Here is a 21,146-nt window from a genome sequence, read left to right on the forward strand (position 1 = left end):
AGTGAGTGTTTTGGGTTCTCATTGCTCATCGGGGAGCATGATGTCAGAGCGGGAGAAGTTTGTTTTGAAGGGTGGGATTCAGAGTGACGTGGTTCACAAAACATTCACGAGAACCATAAGGAGCCCTACACTTTGCCAACTACAGCTTGATCACCATCCACCCTATTCATTGATGGGGGAGAGCAACACAGACAGGTTTCCTCTTTCCTTCAGTCTCATTAAACTACTAGGGCTTAATGTTGGAAAGGAAAATAGTGTTTGTTTTTCTTTACTGTGTGTATGTATGTTTGCCAATGCATGCTACAAATTCAGAAAAGATGAGGGATATGCTGATCAAGCTTTTTTGCTGATTCCAATCCCAGTCATTTAATGAGTAACTGCCAATAAAAAGCCCTAAAATGATATTTATATTTTCCTACATAATACAGCTTCAGAGAGCACAATATCTTGGGGGGTATGGCTCAATACTATCACTCAATTAACACTTTTTATTTATTCTAGTGATGTAAAAACACATGCACATACAATACATGTATGTGATATAGTTAATTAAAGTTATTTCTTTCAATTCTTGGTAACAGAGTTCAAACTGTAGACTGGTATGACAAGCTGCCAGTTCATGAGCTGGAGAGAAACTGCAACATGAATTTAAGGGTGATGTTGGCAAATTTAAAACATAATAAAATGTGGGATCTTAGCAGTTTACCAGTCTTTTCAAACACTGTGGGGTCAAGTTAAATTATGCTAAGTATGGAACAGATCTGGACAAAAAATCGGGAATATTTCAGAAAAAGCCAAGACAGCGCTTGTCAAAGTGTTTTACAGTAAGTTTTGTGAACTACTTTTCTCTCAGTGTGCTCATCACTGTAACTAGTTCCCTAACTATTTAACGGTCACCCTATTTCATTTAGATTACTTGACAACAGTTTTAGTGATCCCACTGTTTAGGACAAGTACCTAAAGCATTTTAGTTCAAGTATTTAAGACCAAACATCTATGCAAATTACATCACGATAAGAGGAGAGTGTGTTTGTGGAGGAAGATGAAACAGAGACAGAGCATATTTGGCTCCAGTTGTATCTGATATTAATTCACAGCATTTATTTTACTCTGCTTGGAATTTCAGACGGGTGGGGTTTACCACATCAGGCCAGCTCAAATTTTGGCATGTTACTGAAAAGTGTGTAATCCAAAATGACTTTCATATGGACTCCATGCGATTGTTTGTTCTGCATAGCAACCCCACCCAGCCCTAGCGGCAAACTATCTAAACTGTAAACAGTATTTAAAAGTAATGCTTAACTACACCACTGGACCATGCAGATAGATTTGAGTCTCTTCTGTCTTTTATGGTTTAAACTAATCCTGTATTTGATGACGAAATCAGCCTTGACTTAGTTTCTGGTAACCCCTTAGCTTCTTCCCCTCCAAATGCTGCATCCTAACAAATGTACCTTGACATGGGATGTCTTTCCACAGCGTCGTAAGGGAGGGCTCTATTTCCATGGCTGATCCACTCCATTTGAACACCAGCCCAGAGGAAATGGGTGAACACTCCTTTTCCATGGTGTAGATTTCACTGTTGTTCAGTACCCGATCCCATATGTACAGCTCTGTGATACTCCCTGAGAATGACTCATCCTTCTTAAATGAACCCCCAAAAGTGTCCTGCTCCTGTCCAATAATGAAAAGGCCATCAGGTCCAATGCTGTTAGAACTTAGGCCCTCACCCTTAGAAACCACCAGGCCATGAGTAAATAGTACCCAGCTACCAAAATGGCTCCAAGAAACGCACACAGAGTGCCAGGAGTCGTCCTGGTCGAAGGCTTCTTGGTAAGGTCCATGAACGCCATGGACCAGTAGAGCCAGCTGCACAAGTTTTCCCTTGACTAGGTTCACACGGAGCTGGAACTCATTGATATATGACGGGATGGAATAAGAAAAGATGGTTGAAATTCCAAAGCTATTTGGATCGAAGCGAACATGGGTGCAAACGGTCACAGAATCCATGGAGGGGAACTTGTGCAGGAGACGGGCATGCTTCCTGTCCGAGCGCCCGGCAAACTCCAGAATCAGGGTCTCCGAGGAACCTTTGGTTTCACACCACATAGAGAGAAGAAAGAGGCATTACTATGAAGGAAAAATCCTGCCACAGCTCTCGGAAAAGATGGAAGCTAATCATAAAATTCCACTGTGTGGTTCTATTCCTCCTGTAAACACATGTGAAACATTTATTGACTGTGGCAAAGAGTGTTGCATGTCAGTCCTATTTTATTTTCTATTCACCTTTTGTTAAGCCAGTGAGTAGGCAGAAAGATGTCTTGGACAAGAAATACAATGAGCCGACTATTTACAAAGAAAGAGCGCAAATAAAGTCATATAAATTATCACAAATAGCACAATCAACCTACTTGTCAGATGGGTCATGACTTTCTTGGCAATCCACACAGGCTGAGAGATGTTCAAGGATTTTAAAAAGTTGGTTAGCTCTTGCTTCTCTACGGGGTTGGAGACAGTGGCTAAGGCCCCGGAGCGCTGGATACACAGTTCCCCTGCATTGTGCCATTGCAGGTGATCAGGAACATACTCATAGTAGGACTCATCATTTGTCAGGTTTCTAGTTTCCAGGGTAAAGGCTGTTCAAAAAAGAGAAAAGAAGATCAGAAGAATTCACCTATGACAGACACGTAACATGCTGTTGAACATTGGCACCTGTACCACACTGGCTGAGGAATCCCTCATTGACTTGCTCAAGGCTTCTCTCTCTCTCACACACACACACACAAGCACACAAATGTGTGTGTGAGAAGCTGCCACCTTGGTTCGGCTGCCTTAAAGCTACTGCAACCTTTCAATTTGTGTTGATTTTGGCGGTTCCTGCGGACAAAGGCGGTAGTGTTTCTGAGCACCAGAGTTCCTTTAGAAAACTAATTTTACTGCAGCAGGGTCTGACAGCCTTTCCCGTGCAGTCCAGGTTTTTGGTTATCCCGTGTCTCCATCAGTGTGGTGTTGGCTCCCAGCACGGACCAGCGGAGCAGTGAGGCAAAGCTGCCGGACATGGAGCTCCGACTGCAGGTCAAAGCTGGATTTGGGTCTGTCTGCGGCCAGAGGCCTTGTAGGAGTCTGAGCTCAAGGAGATTCTGGTGAACCCGCTTGCCGTAATTTGTTTCATCCGATTTTGCAGAGAATCAGACCGAATCAGACAGGCATGAAGAATAACTAGCCTATATATAAATAGTCGTATGCTTATCTAGGTCCTATAGAGGCATCGGTATTAAATTGAGATGGTTTCATGATCAGTCAAAAGTTCCTACTGTAGTAACTTTAAATTAAACGGTGTTCAATTGAAAAGAGAAACAGAAAGTGACTCACCTGATATATAGCTGTGGAAACAAACCTGAAACATAAGTACAAGTTTAGCTCATTACCAGGTATGATGGAGAGAACATAAGTGTTAGCTACTGTTCTTTACTAATAAGATAAAGCAATACACGACAGGAGTCCTGATAGGACTAGATATAGGGCCAAGGAACATAAACTCATCATATTTTTGGACCTGCAACATATATACAGTATGTATATATATATATACACCTGTAGCATAAAAGATGTTTATTTCCTGCAATTATTTGCCTGGCCTGCTATTCAACGAGATAATCATTTTAAACCATGAATAAAACAATACAGATAACGTGCAATAACTCTAGTATGGGGATTATTTACACATCCACAAATATAATACAAATACAGGAGAAAAAAAGAACTTAACGACGTGAAATTCATAGTATCGTCAGATTATTATGGCTTTCTTTACTTTATCCAATAAGACCTGTTTAGAAAACAACCATTTCTGCCAGAGAAATATGAGCTAGTAAAATGCAAGTTATTGGGATGTGTGCACAACTCATATAGCCTACGTTACCTGCTTAAAGGTCGACACGTGTTTGACTAAAATATCCCACAGGAGTGAAAACGTAAATACAAAGATTAAGTGCTTACCAATAAGGCTATGTTGAGGAACAATAACCAGAGCATCCTGAGAAAAAAAACATTTTTTAGCTGAGATTAGACTGTTATTTTATCGTAGTAGGAAATTCAAATAAGCCCATTGGCCACACATAAATAGCAAAACGAATCGATTTTTTACCTCAATTAGTCGTCTTGGTAAAAACTTTTTTGCGCGTCTTTTCATTCCAATCGCGTCGTGTCTGTGAACGCAGCATTCAACCACTAAAGCGACGTCGTTTTCCCGTTTAATTCCACTAAGGTTAGTTGTAAAGGTGATTCAATGATGTTTGTGATCTATCAGCCCGTCTTTAAAGTACAGAAGGAACCCTGGCGGTAGCTGACTCCGGAGTGCATGAAGGGAGGATGCAGAGGAAGCTGCAGCGAGGAGGAGTGGGTGTAACCTGCAGCGAGCACAGCAGAGGGTTACCAAAAGTAGGGTTCAGGGACCTACAGGAGGCCCTCGGGTGGGCTCCAGGGCCTCAAGTTAAGCTCAATGACATAATACACAAAATAATATAAATCCATTAATCAAGTTAAGGGTTGCAGCCTAAAGTTGATCAACTAGGAGTTCATGATGTAATAAAGTTTGGGATCCTTTTAGTCTAATGCAGTTGTTCCCAAAATAGGATACAGGGGCCCCCCACCATTAATAACACTACAAGTATGCCAATTTAACTCCCTATAAATGAAAACAGTGTTCATTTTCAGGTTCCATCGCCCATACCAACAAAGACCGACGCTTATCCTTTCAGGTGTGAATTCCACATAATGTATTATAGATGTCAATGTGTACCTCTGTGGACAGTCGCTGCTTAATTCACTACAAGGTAACCCAGTTAAGTGTATATTAATGTTTTGCAGTTTCCCAGTGCCAATTCAAAACCAATAAAAATCGTATCATTATACTGTACAGTCTTTAACAGGAGTCCACTGTTTACTGAATGACATGCAATATAAAAGAATTGAGTCCTTGTAAAATCAATCCACGTGACTTTATTGCATTAGTACATTGCTGTATTATGTTGACATATCAAGTGATACAAGGACATAAAAAAAAAAAAAATTCTCTCCTGAGTGCAAATAGCTGCAGTGTGTAATACAAGACATATAAGTGAAAGTTTCTGTAAATGGAGGAATAAAATATGCGTACAAGAAAGAAATCATTTCCAGCATAGCAAGAGGAGAAAACCTGTTATCATTTATTTACAAAACACTACCTGAGCTGCTGGATAATGAAATCTTGCATGTTTGAATTAAGAGAAAATGTTACAAAAGATAATTTAGTGACCTCTGAAAAAAAGCACAGTACAACAGAGAAGGCCTAGTAAAGCATGAGTAAACCATTACTGCTCCTAACTGTGTTTATCCACCAGGAATAAGTCCGGTAAACTCTACACCTTCTGGTGACTGAAGGCTTTGTCCCAATACTTTAAAGCTCTGAGGAGCAAACTATCACTAGAATAAAAAAAGGAAGCTCCAGCACATCTTGACAGCAGTGCTATTTATGATAGGAATTATTGCTGTAGTTTAAAGCCTCCACATGAATTCATTTGTTTGCTTGGTCATTTTCTTTGTCATTGGAAAAACATGAAAAAAATATGCAGATATTGCTCACATTTAGAAAGCAGTGTTGTTTTGTAACTTGGATGGCAACAGTCCGCAGTGTTTGTTGCTTGAGATTCCAGGTTGGTGATACAGGAGTGTACAAAAAAAAAAAATACCCACGACCCATTTGTTGTTACTAGCGGAAGTTTTCTCTATATCAGAATTTCATTGATACAGTAAATCGTACATGATGGGAGCACATCGTAAAGAATAACACATAAATCATACCCAGTGCGGGCTGCCTTTGGACGACACACCTGGAGCGAGAGAGTTCACGACTCGATTTCTAACAGCACCGTGAGTGTCTTTGTTCAATGCGTCATCCTCTGTGCCTTTATCAGAAGCAGCAGAGCTTCTGTTCTCTCCTGCAACCTGTTGGCTCCAGGAGGACAGGGGCCGGAGGGCAAAATGAAGCTCGTCTCGAGCAGCCATGACACCCTGAAGAAAGGGAAGCTGCAGGGACGGCGTCAACGCTTCTTCCTCGGACAGACCGGTGATTAGCTCATCAACAGCTTTGGCAGAGGAGGAGATCAGCTCTCTGCAGCGGCTGAGGTGGGAGTCGGTGTCTTTTCCTGGAAGGAGGATGACAGTCAGACACAGGAAATGACACCTTCAACAAGAATTTGGTTCATTCTGGCTGTGGGTGGTTTTGTTCATGCTGCCAGCATCAAAGCTCCATGCATGATAATGAACAAATAAAACAGACTATGGTTTAAAGACACACAAATCAGAATACTATGCTATAATCTAAAAACAAAATAAGATCTGATTGGCTGAGACACGCCTGTCACAGCACAACAGTTCATTATACGTACTGACAAAACGTTGAATGAAAGTATTTAGTAGTTACTAAGTTAATACATAACTAATAGTGATATTTTACTATTCAGCTTTTCCTGAAATCGCATCTTTGTAAAGTAACTGGCCTTTCAGAAATTCATCTTAATGAATTAAAATAGTGGCGGTCAAAAAGCAAAGACAATTGGCTTTGGACAAACAGTTTCTTCTAGTGCTTTTGACCAATGGATGCATACTGATGCTGTACAATGCAAGTTACACGGGATAAGAGTTTTAGCTTAACAGCCAGGCTGTGTGTATGTCAGAGGAGTCACCTCTCAGAGCAGTGGACAGACAGGAATGCAGCTGTCGAATGGCCTGGTTCAGCTGGAACAGCTTGGTCGCTGTAGTCCTCAGTCTCTGCGAATGGGAAGCTGAGGCCTCCCCCTCCTCCCCCTCCTCCTCCCTCCCCTCGTCTCTCTTCTGTTTGAAAACATGAACACGCCCAAATAATGAATACAAGACGGGGCAAATAAACAGGACGAAATGTAACGTAACCAACAATTACGTCACCAAAAACACACACTGAAACAGACACACATACAAGAAAAGGCCTACCATTGGACAATACAGCAGTTAGCCCAACAGCACATCAACACACACACACACACACACACACACACACACACACACACACACACACACACACACACACACACACACACACACACACACACACACACACACACACACACACACACACACACACCTGCAAATGATCACTGACTGACGACGTCGCTGAATTAATGGAGCTTCCATGGTAATGTGTTCTTTTCAATGACATAAACAACCTTGTTCACTACAGTATAAAAGAAAATGGAGAAAAAAAAGCTTCTTTTAACAGCTTTAACTACTGAAAATAGAAAATCCTGTGTTTAATTATCAAATGTAAGTTAACACATTTTTGTCTCTACATTTTTTTTTTTTTTTTAAATAAAATAACATACACATTCATGTAATTGCATTTTTCACCACTCTTTGAAAAGGCTACTTTTTCACCATTTATACCAACACTAGAATTGCCTCTTTCTGAAGGACTGCAAACTAACAGCACCGTGCAAACTATACCAGATGCATTTACATCCATGATTATGCACATGTGCAGTCCTGTGTTAAATGTCTTGCTCTAGACTATAACTCAGGTTTATTTGACTACAATAACATTGTCGGCGGCGAAATGCCCCTGCGCCTATATGTGTCAATGGTTGGTTTTAACAAAAAAAACTGCTACTTTGTGTGGCTAAGATAACAGCAAACAAGCCTGTTAGCTGTGACTGATGCCACTTCATTCAACACATTCATTACCTGAACGATCGTCAACGGGCAACTGCAGAGAGATAAGCCTACAGAGCATTGAGCTTTACAGGAGCAATAAAGGCGGAGTGGCATCTTTAACAGGGCTGCTGTGTGTGTGGGCATTAATCTGTAACATTTAAGCCCGTGTCAGGACGGAAGATTGTTTTATCCGTTATATATCCAGGGAAGCTTTGCTGAGCATGAAGTTGGTCTTTCAGCCACAGTTTACCCAGACAAATACGGCATATATCAAATGCATATATTTTGACCATTTTGAATGCCAAAAGTTCAGAATTTGTATTTACAATTAAATTATAGTTAATGATTAATTTAGACTGGTGGAAGAATTATGTCTCTCACACTCCAGCTCCATCATGTCACACAACACAACACAGTTGTCTATATTTCAATTGGTTTTGCAATTAATGACTGTTCAAATTCACATGTTGGCACCAGGAAATTAAGACGAAAAAAAGATGAGCCAAAATTAGAGGCCGAGGCCGAGCCCCCCCAAACTTATCTAGTCTGAAGATGGCTGTGCTGCTGAAACTCACCGTGATATGGCAACGCATGTAGTTCTGTAGAGCACGGGCTAAATCAAGCGCCTGAGATTTTAGGCTCTGCAGGACCTGTAAGCAGAGATAGGTTAACAATGATGTAAGCTCATTTTTATATAACCATGAAAACGTAAAAAGAGAAGTCCGGTTTTGATCTCTTACTGGGTTCCTGGGGTAGGCCAGCTGAGCCTCTCTCAGCATTTCCCTGGTGATGGAGAGGCTTTCCTCCAAGAGAGAGCCGACACCCATGTTGGTCCCGCTCACCAGACACATGACAAATGATTGCTGAAAAGATGTAACCATATAATAAACATAAATCTGATTTTTATCATCAGATTTTTTAAAAACACTTTCCTAGTCCTTCACCAAAAGCTACAAGATACAAGATGCCCGGTGGGATTTATGAGAAGCATAGCCTGACTGACATTGGATGTTTGAGGCAGATACTAACATTAATACTGAGAATAAAGAATTAAAAATATCGGATTAACAATATATCGGCCGATAGTGTTTTCTATATTTAAAGAATAATGAGCAAGACATATATTAAGCGGTACATTTTAGGGTGTAAAAATACACTTGTTAGTTCTCTCTGGTCAACAAACCATGTTATGGTGATCCGATTCTACATGACCTCATTTGGCATTTCTGTACTCGTTTTTTTGTTACTTATTGGTCGACACCATTCGTTCACAGAACATTTGCACATCAACAAATCAACCATTATTCAGCTCAATAACTTCCCCCACCCCAAGCTTCCTTGCTCTGAGATACACACAGCTTATGCATTGTGTATCTCAAGTATTGCAGAGTCGGGGCTTATTTACAGTGGACCCCAGAGCTCTGACAGAGACAGTAGCTGCTGCGGTATTAATGGTGGGGTTACCTTGCCTGTGGCCTGGGCTCCCCGCTCCATAGCGTTCAGCGGCATGCCCGTCACCGCCGCCAGATGGCCAAGTGCAAGCAATGCTGCGTCCAGGCACTGGCTGCTCTTCCTCCGTGCCTCCGTCACCATCGATGTGATCTCAGATTCACAACCCTGGATGCGTGAAACGTTCCCATTATCAGTCAAAATCAGGTCAGCACAAACAACCCAATTTTGTGTTTTGGGTTTAAGGAATTTTGATTTATTTTCCATATATTCATGAGCTAAGAAACGTCAATTAACGCTCTACATTAATGATTAGCCATCCCGTGTCCAAATTACACCGAATAGAAAATTATTTTTCAGCTCAGATTAGCACTCCTTTCAACTCATTTTTGTATACTGCAAATGCCTTTAATGTAGTGTGGTATATATTTAGTGTTTACCTGAATGAGCAGCTGGAAGAATCCTCCCATCTTCTTGACTTGGCTCTTGAGTTCCTCAGCGATGTTGTAGAGCCGGCCGGAGGAGGGTCTAACAATGGCCAACCACTGCATGGTGACGAACACCATGCTCTCCACGGCTGTGGTGGCCTTCACCAGTTGAGTCTGGGCCACCGAGTTACACAGAAACACTGCAGGAGAAAAAGCTTTAACGCAAATGTTTGTTCACCTAGAATTGGCATAAAATCCCAAAAGCATGAACTATTTAGCTTGATGTTTGAAGCTCATGAACGATTGAATCTCACCATTCTCTTGGCTGTCATCGTCCAGACTATCGTATATGTCCGATATGGTTTGGACCGCCACATACATCAGGTGTAGATCAGAAGCCAGCCTGTCTGCCAAGCTCTCTTCTGTCCCACTGCAACCTCGCAGACGGGCCACCGACTGACCAATCAGCTCCTTGCAGATGCCAGGCAGGGCAGAGTCCGTGCTGCTGGAATGGGTGGAGGGCGGTTTGGCCACACCCATCAACCCTGGGACAAAGACACACCGAGGAGTTGGGGTGTGCAGACCGGACTTCACGAGACCTCATTCTTACAACAATGTGTCCCAGATTGTGTTCAGTGCCTTACCAGCAGACTGTGAGGAGCCGTTGAGGAGGCTCTGAATGGGATGGACCCGGATCTCGTAGAGACGCCCTGAGATTCTCCTACTTTTCAACAAGCTCCTGCTCCTGATGCCAGACAAACAAGCAAAACCCTGAGTTCCCTTCCATTAGAATGTAGAGATAGTAGGCATGTTGATGCTCTCATTCAGAATGACTTGGAGCTTCAGTGTATTTAGCCTTTGAGAACACACCAACTGTTGAAGTCTGTTACTCTCTGCACAGCCTGTCGTATTTTTTTAATTGTGTGGATGTCCTTACTGGAGGGGGGGGGGGTTGGAGATGGACTAGAGAACACGGTGTCATTGCTGAACGACTGTGGCCATAAGGATCAGGCACGGGTTTAATGGAGTCACCCTGCCTGTGCCATGTGTCATTTGGATGGGTCCGTTAGTAGTTCAGGCTCCACCAGGAGCCCCGTAAACATACTTGACAAGAATAACAACAATGTGAGGGGAAAATGTCCGAGGTTCTGCTTGCAGCACAGGTGTGCGAGTGAGAAACACACGGGGACCCCTTTCCCTTGGCCTGCCTTCATGGAAATGAAATTAATAAAACAGAGGGAAAATAATAAAGAAGGAAATATTCTGTGGGCAGAGACTTCACGTCAGCTTTTCACGAGAGAAAGAAAGATGTGTTGACTGTCAAAAAGATGTGCCAGGTTGTAAATTCACATTGGTGGAAACAAGGAGGACTTTGTGAAAATAACCAAAAAAAAAGTTTTCCATGTTCCAGCCACATCCCGTTCAACTTTCCATATACAGTTCATCCATTTTGCCGGACACATTGTTCACATTAAAAGAGTGTAAGAGGTTGTGAGTTCAGTTGGAGACCCACACAATGTCAGGCTAAAGTGTTGTCTCTCCAAACCCTGGCACTGGAAACACTCTCAGAGACCCCCAGGTGGTTTGAACACTTGCCTACTTACACATTTCAAATAATTGGACAAGAATACTAACGTGATATCTAATGTAAATGTACAGGTGATGTGCTGGAAGGGGGGATTGATGGATAGGGGGGGAGAAGAGCTGGATAATTACCTTCGGCGTGAGAAGGAGGAGGTGGAAGCAGAGGAGGCCGATATATCTTGCTCCCACTCATCATCAGGGTCATAAAACACATCGTCATCTTTAGAGGTGGAGTCCCCCTGCGGAGAGTAAACTATTGCTGACACGGGAAATCGGCACTTGAGCTGATGTCACATGCAGTACGCAGGACTCAACAGGCCTCGTACATCAGAGTATTAGAGTACTGATCAGATCGAATACGCTTCCTGTGAATCTTCAAGCATTTAGCTGGGACTTGTTTATCAGCTGATCATGAGATTATTCGGTGCAAATTATTCATTATCAGAACCTTAAGGGTATGAATATGTTTATTATTGTATTACATCATGAAATTCCATAAAAACAGTCTTAAGGATCAGTCCAGCCATATACTATCTGCATCACTTTATTCAATAAAAATTAGAGGTAGCTTGAGTCGATGCAGCTGAGTATGTTTATTTACAATTTGTCGTTTACTCCCATTTTCATTTAAAAACCCCTTTAGTAAGAGGAAACGTATATCTAGTCAGGTTTCAGATGTTCTTCTTTACGCTTATTAACTTGAAAAATGGATGACTTGAAAGGCAAAAGTGGTATGAGGCAGACCTGGTCGAGTTCCCTCATGGCAGCGATGTTGTTTTGGAACTTGTCCAGGCTCCAGAAAGTGGAGATCCCCAGCTTTTTGTTTTGAACCCGCACCTGTAGCAGACCACCCTGCTGCAGGTTCTCATTTCCAGAGCTTTCGTGTCTACAACAGAAAAGAGTCAACTTATTTGGGCACAGCTTAATGACTTGATGAGGATACCTGCTATGGTGACATCTTGATGGGTTTGTAACATGTCTAATAAACTCATATCATGCATTGTCCTACCTGCTGAAGACTGTGCTTTTCTTCAGTTTAGCGCTGATCTTATTAGCTTCCTCAATCATCAGGGACAACTTCATGGTATCCCATTGTGGAGAGACTGAAATACAGAAGTGAAACATGTTGACCTCACCACAACCAGGAGCATCTGGCTGAAAACTGTTTAAAAATACTAATATATACTATAACTGTAACTTTTGATATTCAAGGACATCATTCAAAGACACGTCACTTGTGATTCTAAAAGGTGTCCATCAGTCCTCTACTCTGTCAGTGAAGGTAGAGGGGCTCCCAAATTCTCAGCTTCTAGGATATATGCCCTACGTTGTTGACTTTGCTTCCTTTATACGTACACTAAATTGAATGGAAATAGGAGATAGCGATATATCAAGACTCTGCATAAAACATCTATAAATGCTGGGAAGTGATAACAAATCCTGGACTCCTCTGCTCTGGCCTCAGTGAGTGACACGTTATTGTAGGGACAATACATACCACTTATAGAATAATGGGAGATATCATTTATTTCTATACTTTGTGTAGTGGACCTATAGATTAACAAAGCTCTCACAATAAATGACTGAATTAGACATGTTCTATGGCCTCTCTGCCTCCTCCTCCAGTGTTTATAGGGGGTCCTGGTAAACTCTCTCTGCTCTCATGTCTCTGGTTTAAAAGAACAAGCCCACCCATGTGGAACTGAGCGCACAGGGTGTGAACTGTCACAGTGTGGGTCCGAGCTCCAGTTTGTGCTCAGTGGTGATAGAAAGCCCTCACCATTTCGGAGAGTGTGGTTTTCCCTTAAGGCTCTTCTCTTCTGCATCTCCTCGAGCTCTTTGCCGATCTTTCGCTTCTCTGCCTCCAGGGCGTCGACAATCTTCGCTTGACACACGCTGTGTTCCTCCATCGCCTGGAGTGAATCATTGTCATGTACACAATATTAAAAAGCACCAGACCAAGACATCGTGCCGAAAGTCAAGCTCCACCACGACTCAAAACAGACCCCAACAAAGCCCATCAGATAAACATAAAACCTGGTGTCAGCATATATTTTAAGCTTCTGAAGCACTTTTAGGATCACCAGAAATCATGAGAACGAGCAAATGAAGGAATTGATGTGATTTACGGTGACAGGAATAATCCAGATTTCCACTAAACTGATTTCTAAAAAGGGAAAAATGTGGAAAAACAGAAATAAGATCTGTTTAAAATGTCATACTCCATCTTAGATCCTGCAGTTCTACCAACCACTACTCTGTGTCACTCGCTGTAGATCAGGTGGTCTGAATGTACACCGTCTCTTTCAGGTGAAAAGGGGATTAATTAGGTCATCAGTGTGGAAGCAAAAAGACAGACCTGTGACATTGTTCATATTCAAACATTTTGCCACAGCTAATGGACATTGAAAGCGTGATGAGCGAAGTAGAAAAATGTTACAGGAACCTAAAAAGGTGAACTTCATTAAAAGGTGAGAAGAGTGTTCTGGGTCCTGACCTGGGCCTCCATGTGCAGGCGGACTCGTTTCTTGTGGGTGTCCACCTCCTGCTCCAGCTCCAGGTTGGCATTCTTCAGATGTGCCATCTGGCTGGCCACCCTCTGCTGGTCCAGCTCCTGTCGACGCTTCCGCTCAGTCTCCTCGTTCTGAAAAATCATATTTTTATTAAGTAATGGTTGAACATATTGACGGGGTGTAAAGGATAGCTTATACATGACAAGAGCTATTAGATTATTCTGCAATATAGTACACTAAGTTTAAGACAACATACTTATTTTGTCAGTTCTGTAACACCGTTATGCAAATTAACTTCTAACGACTTTAACAGCCGTACAGAATGTCACCACACTAACAACTACGTACGAGTGGAAAGTAGAATGTTACATCTGTTGAGTAGAAAACAAGACTTGAAGGTTTTGTGTACCAGCTCTCTCTCCAGGGCTCTGATCCGGTCCTCATAAAGCAGCTTCTGGTCGGAGAGCTCTTTCTGGGCCACTTCTTTTGCCACCTGGATTCCCTGCATCATCTCCTCTTTCGCCTTCAAATGGGCTTCTTCAATTTCTGCCTCCAGCCTGGGGGACACAAAGACGGCTTAAGAGGAGGTGTGATTTCGATATTGGGATTTCTTTCTTATCTAGTCTTTTGCACTCACTGAGCTCTTTGAGCCGCAAGTAGCTCATTTTTGGCGAATTCAAAGTCCTTGCGGCCATCGCCGGCGTCTGTCCAGCATGACACCCGCTTCCCAGACTGCACCTCTGCTGGATGATTGAAGCGGAAGTAGTGGTCTCCACCAAGAATCACCCTGTCGCCCTGCAAAGCAAAAACACAGAGATGAGAAGAGTTGAATTCATTAATAAAAAGGGATAAAAGCATTGGTCTCATTGAATTTAACTGGTGAGTTTAGATTAGAGCAAAGTATAAATAAGCAGAGAGAAAGCCAGCGCACACATCTTACTCGCTCCACAGCATAAAGAGTTAGGAGAGCTTGCTGATCTACTTACATGGTGTAGCACGGTGGATCCAGATACGAGGTTTCCATTAACAAACGTCTTGGCATTGTCCGTGGGAGTGATGCTGACAGTGCCCTGGGTGTTGATTATTACACTAAAACAAACAGAAACAATGCATGTATGAAATAATCATGTTGAATGCATGCTGTAGCTAGAAAGAATAAAGTGGGTGATAGCTAGATTAAAAAGATGGCTGGATTAATTAAATGTCAAAAGACACTGTACACTAAGTATTAAAACTAAATCTTGCAGTGGCGCATGGATGGGGTAACATATATGCCCCTCCAGCGTTGTTGTTGTTGTTTTTTTTACCAGTGTTGGTCAGCGATGAGGGCTCCAGTCAGCTGGATGTCATGCCTGGACTCAGACTTGAGCTTGCCAACTGTGGTTCGACCCTCTCTGATCATGTAGAGAAGCATCTCAGACAGCTGAGGGTCCTCGTTCAGATTCACCAGGTTAGGGAGACGATTGTCCACTTTGAATGTCCCTCCGGCTTTCTGAAAACGACAAGAACGTTTCTTCTTATTAGTATGTGGACACAAGAAAAGAAAAAAAAGTATGCATGTACAAGAAGGAGAGTAAAAGAATATATATAGAATGAAAATGAATATAGTGTTGAAAAAATGACCTGCAACTCTTTGGTCTCTTCCCGTTTGCGTATTTCAGCCTGCTCCAGTTTCTCTCTCCATGCCCTGCCAGAAAATAAGATCAAATATAAAGAAAGGAAATCACCTCAGATCAAATTATGCCATGATCCGATCAGATGTATCCCCTCATCAATAACTTAGAGAAAAAAGAAAATATTTGAATATGAGGCTTATTTCACCTACACACAATAACAAGTGAGAAAGTCATTTTTGTACGTTAGTAACGTTCCATTTTCACATTTGAAGCGGTTGATGTTAAAATATATGCAACACTGCGCAACATGAGAAAAAACTAAACAGAACAAATACATGCAAACATATCTGCAAATACAATTTAGCAAAAATGTAAGCAGAATCACAGAATCAAATCTGCTACAGCTTTTACTCTGACCTCCTCAAACAGCAGACACCTCATATCTGGGTCTGTTGCGTCTTACAGTATAAATGAAACAAAAAGAGCTCTGATAACTGTTGCAGTGATACTGACCGGTTGGCCTCGACCATTTCTCTCTCTTGCTGACACAGTTTGTTCCTCAGGCCAGCGATCTCCTGCTGGAACAAACTGACCCGCTCTGGTTGGACGCCCTGGGAGCTCATCTGGGCCGACCGCAGCTTCTCCACTTCCGCCTTCAGCTCTGAAAACGGCAAAGTTTGCCCAAAATTGTTTGTAAAGATAAAATATGGCAAACCGTTTAGAGCAAATACACACATAAATTATTACCAGTCAATGTCGAATTCAAGGGGGTGACGTTAAAGTCCTGAAAGTGTTTCAGGCTACAGATAATAATCTGAATTTGTCAGTGAACAGCCAAACAATGTCACTCATTGAAGACTATTTACTGAGCAACATTGACCCGATTTGTAATGTTTGAGTCGTATTAACTAACACACACACTAACACACACACACACACACACACACACACACACACACACACACGCACACACACACTGATAGGGGTTGTGGTAGAAATAAATCCACAGCAAGAGCTCCCCTTAGTGCTAAAAATGTCAAACAGCAGCACAATCGTCTCATGAAAAATAATCCTTGCATGACAGTTAGCTGCCGTGTGCAGCTGACAGTGCATAAATAAGGCCCGGAGGCAAGGTTAGGCCTCAGATGAACTGGGGAGTGCATAAACTGGTGATGGATTGATGGACAGACCGGCGTGTTAGGGCGAGCGAAGGAGATCAAGAGCAAGACACAAAGAAAGAAAGACATTTACATAGAAAGAAAGAGAAACCTACAGAGACAGAAACAAAGAGAGGCTGATCACAATGGACAGAGCAAACGTGCTGTATAAAGAAAATAGCTTTAAAAAGCTTATTGCAGTTATTACAAAATAAAAAATAGGTCAGAGCTCATAAGCCCAACAGAGATTTTTTGAAGGTGGATGTTTTGAGTGGCTGACCTCTGATGAGCTTGGCGCTGGTGTCCTCGTTGACTTTGGCCACGTTAATGATGGTGCGGGCCTGCTGGGCGTAGCGCAGGGTGCTGAGGCTTTCCTCCACATTGCTGCCCGCCGGGCTCAGAGTGGCGATCATGGCCGTCTTGGAGTTACCACCGAGGCTCTCTTTCAACAGCCTGCGGAAGAGGGAAAAAAAATGCACGTGGTCAGGATCATCCTTCTAATTTGGAAATGAGATCTGCTTAACTACTGTAGGTGGAGAAAATAGATTTAAAAACTACTACGCGTGCACTCTGATCTCTCACCACGTCAGCACAGACTCTCTGTACGGCGTGAAGACCTTCTTGCTCGTCAGCGCTTGTTCCGACAGGGCAGAGATGACCTTTCCAAGGGTAAGCAAGGACTTGTTGATGCTCGCACCCTCCTGCAACGACACAGACAAATTGGCATTTCTTGTTTTGAAGCGCATCCAAAAAAGAATCTTCTGCGAGGTAAGTCGATGACCAAATATTGAGCAAATGGGTCTGAATACAACCAAATCTCTTCTAAATCCCCAACTGATACATTTAGGCAAATACAACCAAGATTAACTGATTGTTATTGATTCATGCAGCCTGCTTTTTATTCATTTATTGTTTAGGTTTCAAAATGTCGGAATGAAAAATGGCCATCACAAATTGCAGGACCCAAAGTGAAGTCTTATGATGACAACAAAATGTAATAATTATGATTAATAATTATGTGAAATGGAGAAAAGCCTGTTCTCACGATCAATCAGCAATAACCAAGACTTGTGTGTGTGTGTGTGTGTGTACCCACCCTGAGTCGGTCTCCACTTGTCTGGGCTGAATTACAGCGCTCGCTGCCGGCCAGGTCCACCAGGTTGATCCGGCTGATGATACTGTGGTCGTGTTCCTCGCCCTCCACAAACTCAGTCTGCACACAAGCACGCACAAACAAAAGGGTACATTGTGTAACGAGAGAATACATGGCGGCCCAAGTTAATTAGTGGGTTTATTTACAGAATTTATTAGGCAACGTACATTGTGAGTTGAGACGCGTTACCTGAGTCTGGGTCATAGTCAGGGTGAAGACGGAGTGAGATCTGGAGCTCTTGTCGTTCATTCCTGTAGCTGCTGTGGCTCTCTGCTTGTTGCCCAGCCCCAGCCAACCCTAAAGAAGGACCGTGTGAGTTATGATCTCTTGTGGATCAACAGCATTTATTGTTTTCTATGCTACGTGTTGGATACATCTTTGACGCTCAGCACTTCTCTCCGTGGTGTGCCGGCACTGAACCATCACTTGCTCGCCCATTCAAAGTTGTTCTTAAGTGCTTTAACTAAAAGGCTGGCGAGGATCAAAAAGAAGAAAATACCGCGACAGCAGTTTGAACCTACCCGAATGTCATTGTAGGAGCTCACAATATTCCTGTGAAGAAATACCAAAGTGAGCAACTCTGCAAATCACAGCAGTAGAGGACGTTCTTTATTGAAGAGTAATACAGCAAAGGAAAGTCAAAAGGTTTCTTACGCAGAGAGGTCAGCAACATAGGGACCATGGACTGGATGTTCTCTCACCCTCAGCTAGAAACGCAAATCAACAGGGTTTTATCTTGGCTGTACAACAAGTCAGTCCTACCAATGACCATAAATTGCATGCATGAAGCATAATGAGCGAGGGTGCATCTCTAAAATCTGGGCTAATCAGGTGTTCCATGCCGTCTTGATAGAGAATTAAAGTAAACTCCACGAACTTATCCAAACTACTTACGGGCATCGTCCTCTGGTTTGGCTCATCTCTGGTCACCAGCAGGTCATGGATCTTCTCATTGTACACTTCAAAATAGCTCATCTCTACATGACACTTGACCTGAAATATAACAACGGAATGATGATGAGAAATATTCATGTCAACGCTCAATTCTTTGGATTTTGGCCATAGTGTTTTCTGAAGAAAATCTGCAGCCTTTGGACATTTTCTAAAAATGAATGAACTAAAAAAAAGGAGTGAAAGAACATCTAATAAGTCAGACGCATCAGGGATAAATCATTTTACAGACAGATCGTACCTCTTCATTTATCATGGATGCCAATCTAGTAAAAAGCTCCTGGCAGAATCGTGGGATCACCCCTTCCTCTTCTCCAAAGCCCATCATCCTAAAACAACAATGATTTCAAACAAATCAAATTGATGGTTGACTGATAAAAGATATGAAATACTCACCAAGAGAACAAATTAAGGGCAAAGAAATGACTGTAATAAACTAAAAACACTCACGTGTACGACTTCCCAGAGCCCGTTTGTCCGTAAGCAAACAGGCAGGTGTTGAATCCTTCGAAGGCCCTCAACAACAGAGGTTTGGCCAGAGTCTCGTACACCGTCTGCTGGCTGGCGAAGGTGGAGTCGCACTCATCCACCGAGCAGAAGGAGAAGTCATAGCTGAAGGTGTAGCTCTGTTTGGAGACCGGATGCTGGACAGCAGTCTCCTGACCGTCCATGAAGATGACCTGCAGTGCCTTCTCTGTCTTCTCCCTAAGATTTACAAAACACACACATTTCAGATAAATAATCACATTGTTTGGGGTCTCTGCATGTCCAGTGTATAGTGCATTTCCCTGCTTACATCCAAATTAAAAGGATGTGTTTTTATCTCATATTACACCATCATTTATAGATGACTTATGAAGTAACTTTTGGAGACACTGGACTCTTTAGATGCTGACAGACATCACCTCCTCCTGCACCACGTGACTCGGCCAGTAAAGACAAACATTGCGTTACACACCTGGCATTGAACGGGCGCACGCGGACCGCGACGGTCACTGCGCTGTTTTCCATCTTAAATGAAGCCTGCAGCTTCAGAGCCTCGCTGGGCCGGGGCAGAAGGAGCTGCTCGGTGGACGCCGGAGCAGGAGTGGAGGTCCTGGCCTGGGCCGCGTCTCTTTTCTGAGTCGAGGTGGTCTTATTCAAGTGCATCTTGACTGCGGACGCCTTGCAGACCCGAGGCGCGGGGACAGGTGTTGCGTCCTCCGCTTGGGGTTTGGGCCTCGTCAGACTTGCAGACTTGACTGCCACTGGTTTGGGAGCGTCTTTCCCCGCCAGTCTCTCGAACACGTCTCTCTTGGCGGCGATTTTCTCAAACGGGGTCTTTCTGGTGGGGGTTTTAAAGGTTTGGGCCTGGTCGTCTAGCTGCCTACTCGTGGAAGAAGAATAGGACGCCAGCCTCCCCTGGGTCTCCAAAGCAGCAGCTCTGCCCTTACAGGCCGTTTCTCTTAAACTTACCGACCTGAACACACTAGCTGTCCTGCCGTTTGGTTCACCGAGAACTTTCGGCGTCGTCTGCAGGGCAGTGCTGCTCACCCCACGGTGCCCATGTACGCTTTTATCCATCGAGGGCGTCCTGGTCCTGCGCTGCAGAGTCAGCCTCTTCTCCACCGGAGCCGGTGTGGTCTCCAGGCTGCTTCCCACCATAGTTTTGTCCACTCTTCCGGAGCCGCTCTTCCTCTTTGACCTCCTCTGCAGAGTGAGTCGGCTGCGGCAGGGAGCCTGGACGACATACGTCCTGTTGACATGTCGACTTTTATCAGACGACCTGCTGCTGTCTTCACACGCAGAGTCCTCGGATGTTTTCTCATGTTTGCTCACCGGTGTGTCCGTCGCTTTCCGCTCCGCCAGGCGCTCTCTGCCCGGTGTCCTGGATGCTGGCGTTGACATTAGATGCTCATAATAAGCTGTATGCTTCCTCGCTTGTACACTAAATAACGACATGGCAGTCGGTTGTTAAAGATAAAGGAACGTCAAAGTGAGCTTAAACGTTAACGTTGCTGGTTAGCTAACGTTGGCTAACGGCAATTTCACTCCGGTTGCTTTAACTAGCTACAACAATACACACTATGAAACCCATGTAAGACATGCGCGAGGACAGCTCAGCATGCTGGTTAAAATATAAATAAAAACCCGATGTGTTCAGTCAACAGAGCTCCCTATGTTTGTTATTGTCCCGTCGTCTCTTCCGCTTTCGCCCGCTTCAATTTCAAACCGTCTCCGCCAGTGACAGCTGATTGGCTGAAATCTAGAGAATAGTTACGTCACGACTTTTAAGTACCCAAGGCTGACGCTAGGTGGCAGCATAACCACGGTTATAATGTTGTGTAGCGACAATATAAACTGTAGCTGGCAGTAAAGTTGTGTCACAGTGGAAAAATTGGGCTACTCATGTTCTAAAATTAGCATTCTGCCGTTTAAAAAAGTGACGTACACTCCATAGTTTAAACAAAAATATCTTAACCTCTATCTGCTGAGGAAGACTGCGAGATACGGTTGAAAAAGCTCCAGAATGTATTTGTTTTTGTCAGGAATTAACTAACTTTTACACTCAAATACAAGTTTTGGTCAGT

General features: G+C 43.1%; 2 protein-coding genes across 2 annotated transcripts in view; both read right to left on the reverse strand.

Annotated features, from left to right (window-relative positions):
- LOC306694526 (adhesion G protein-coupled receptor D2) overlaps window positions 1-4,253 on the reverse strand; it is an 85,188-nt gene extending 80,935 nt beyond the window's left edge. Inside the window, exons 1-5 of the mRNA XM_079157425.1 lie at window positions 4,148-4,253; window positions 4,000-4,036; window positions 3,373-3,397; window positions 2,412-2,636; window positions 1,455-2,090 (exon numbers count right to left, since the gene is read on the reverse strand). Of these exons, the coding sequence (XP_079013551.1) occupies window positions 1,455-2,090; window positions 2,412-2,636; window positions 3,373-3,397; window positions 4,000-4,035 (922 nt within the window). The 5' untranslated portion in view covers window position 4,036; window positions 4,148-4,253. The remainder of the gene's footprint in view (window positions 1-1,454; window positions 2,091-2,411; window positions 2,637-3,372; window positions 3,398-3,999; window positions 4,037-4,147) is intronic.
- A 780-nt stretch (window positions 4,254-5,033) lies between these two features.
- On the reverse strand, window positions 5,034-20,587 carry kif14 (kinesin family member 14). Its single transcript, XM_079158056.1, has 29 exons — window positions 19,535-20,587; window positions 19,027-19,281; window positions 18,818-18,905; window positions 18,520-18,618; window positions 18,280-18,332; window positions 18,147-18,177; window positions 17,815-17,922; window positions 17,569-17,685; window positions 17,055-17,173; window positions 16,753-16,925; window positions 15,829-15,976; window positions 15,323-15,386; window positions 15,007-15,191; window positions 14,686-14,788; window positions 14,337-14,494; window positions 14,109-14,256; window positions 13,684-13,830; window positions 12,967-13,099; window positions 12,196-12,289; window positions 11,931-12,072; window positions 11,319-11,425; window positions 10,247-10,347; window positions 9,917-10,147; window positions 9,615-9,802; window positions 9,190-9,342; window positions 8,466-8,588; window positions 8,301-8,375; window positions 6,726-6,873; window positions 5,034-6,185 (listed from the first exon to the last, which is right to left on the reverse strand). Exons 1-29 carry the CDS (start codon window positions 20,515-20,517, stop codon window positions 5,836-5,838), a joined length of 4,824 nt encoding a protein of 1,607 aa, XP_079014182.1. The 5' UTR covers window positions 20,518-20,587; the 3' UTR covers window positions 5,034-5,835.
- Window positions 20,588-21,146: the final 559 nt, after the last annotated feature.

This window comes from Pholis gunnellus (genome assembly GCF_910591455.1).
Source record: "Pholis gunnellus genome assembly, chromosome: 4".
In the NCBI taxonomy this organism is placed as follows: Eukaryota; Metazoa; Chordata; class Actinopteri; order Perciformes; family Pholidae; genus Pholis; species Pholis gunnellus.

What these genes read in the sequence shown, in the direction of transcription:
- kif14 (XM_079158056.1), bottom strand. Translation starts at nt 20,517, where the DNA reads ATGTCGTTATTTAGTGTACAAGCGAGGAAGCATACAGCTTATTATGAG. An exon ending in AAAAGCACAGTCTTCAGCAG is followed by an intron (nt 12,073 to 12,195) that starts GTAGGACAATGC and finishes TTTCTGTTGTAG; the next exon opens with ACACGAAAGCTCTGGAAATG. An exon ending in CGGCTCCTCACAGTCTGCTG is followed by an intron (nt 10,148 to 10,246) that starts GTAAGGCACTGA and finishes TCTTTGTCCCAG; the next exon opens with GGTTGATGGGTGTGGCCAAA.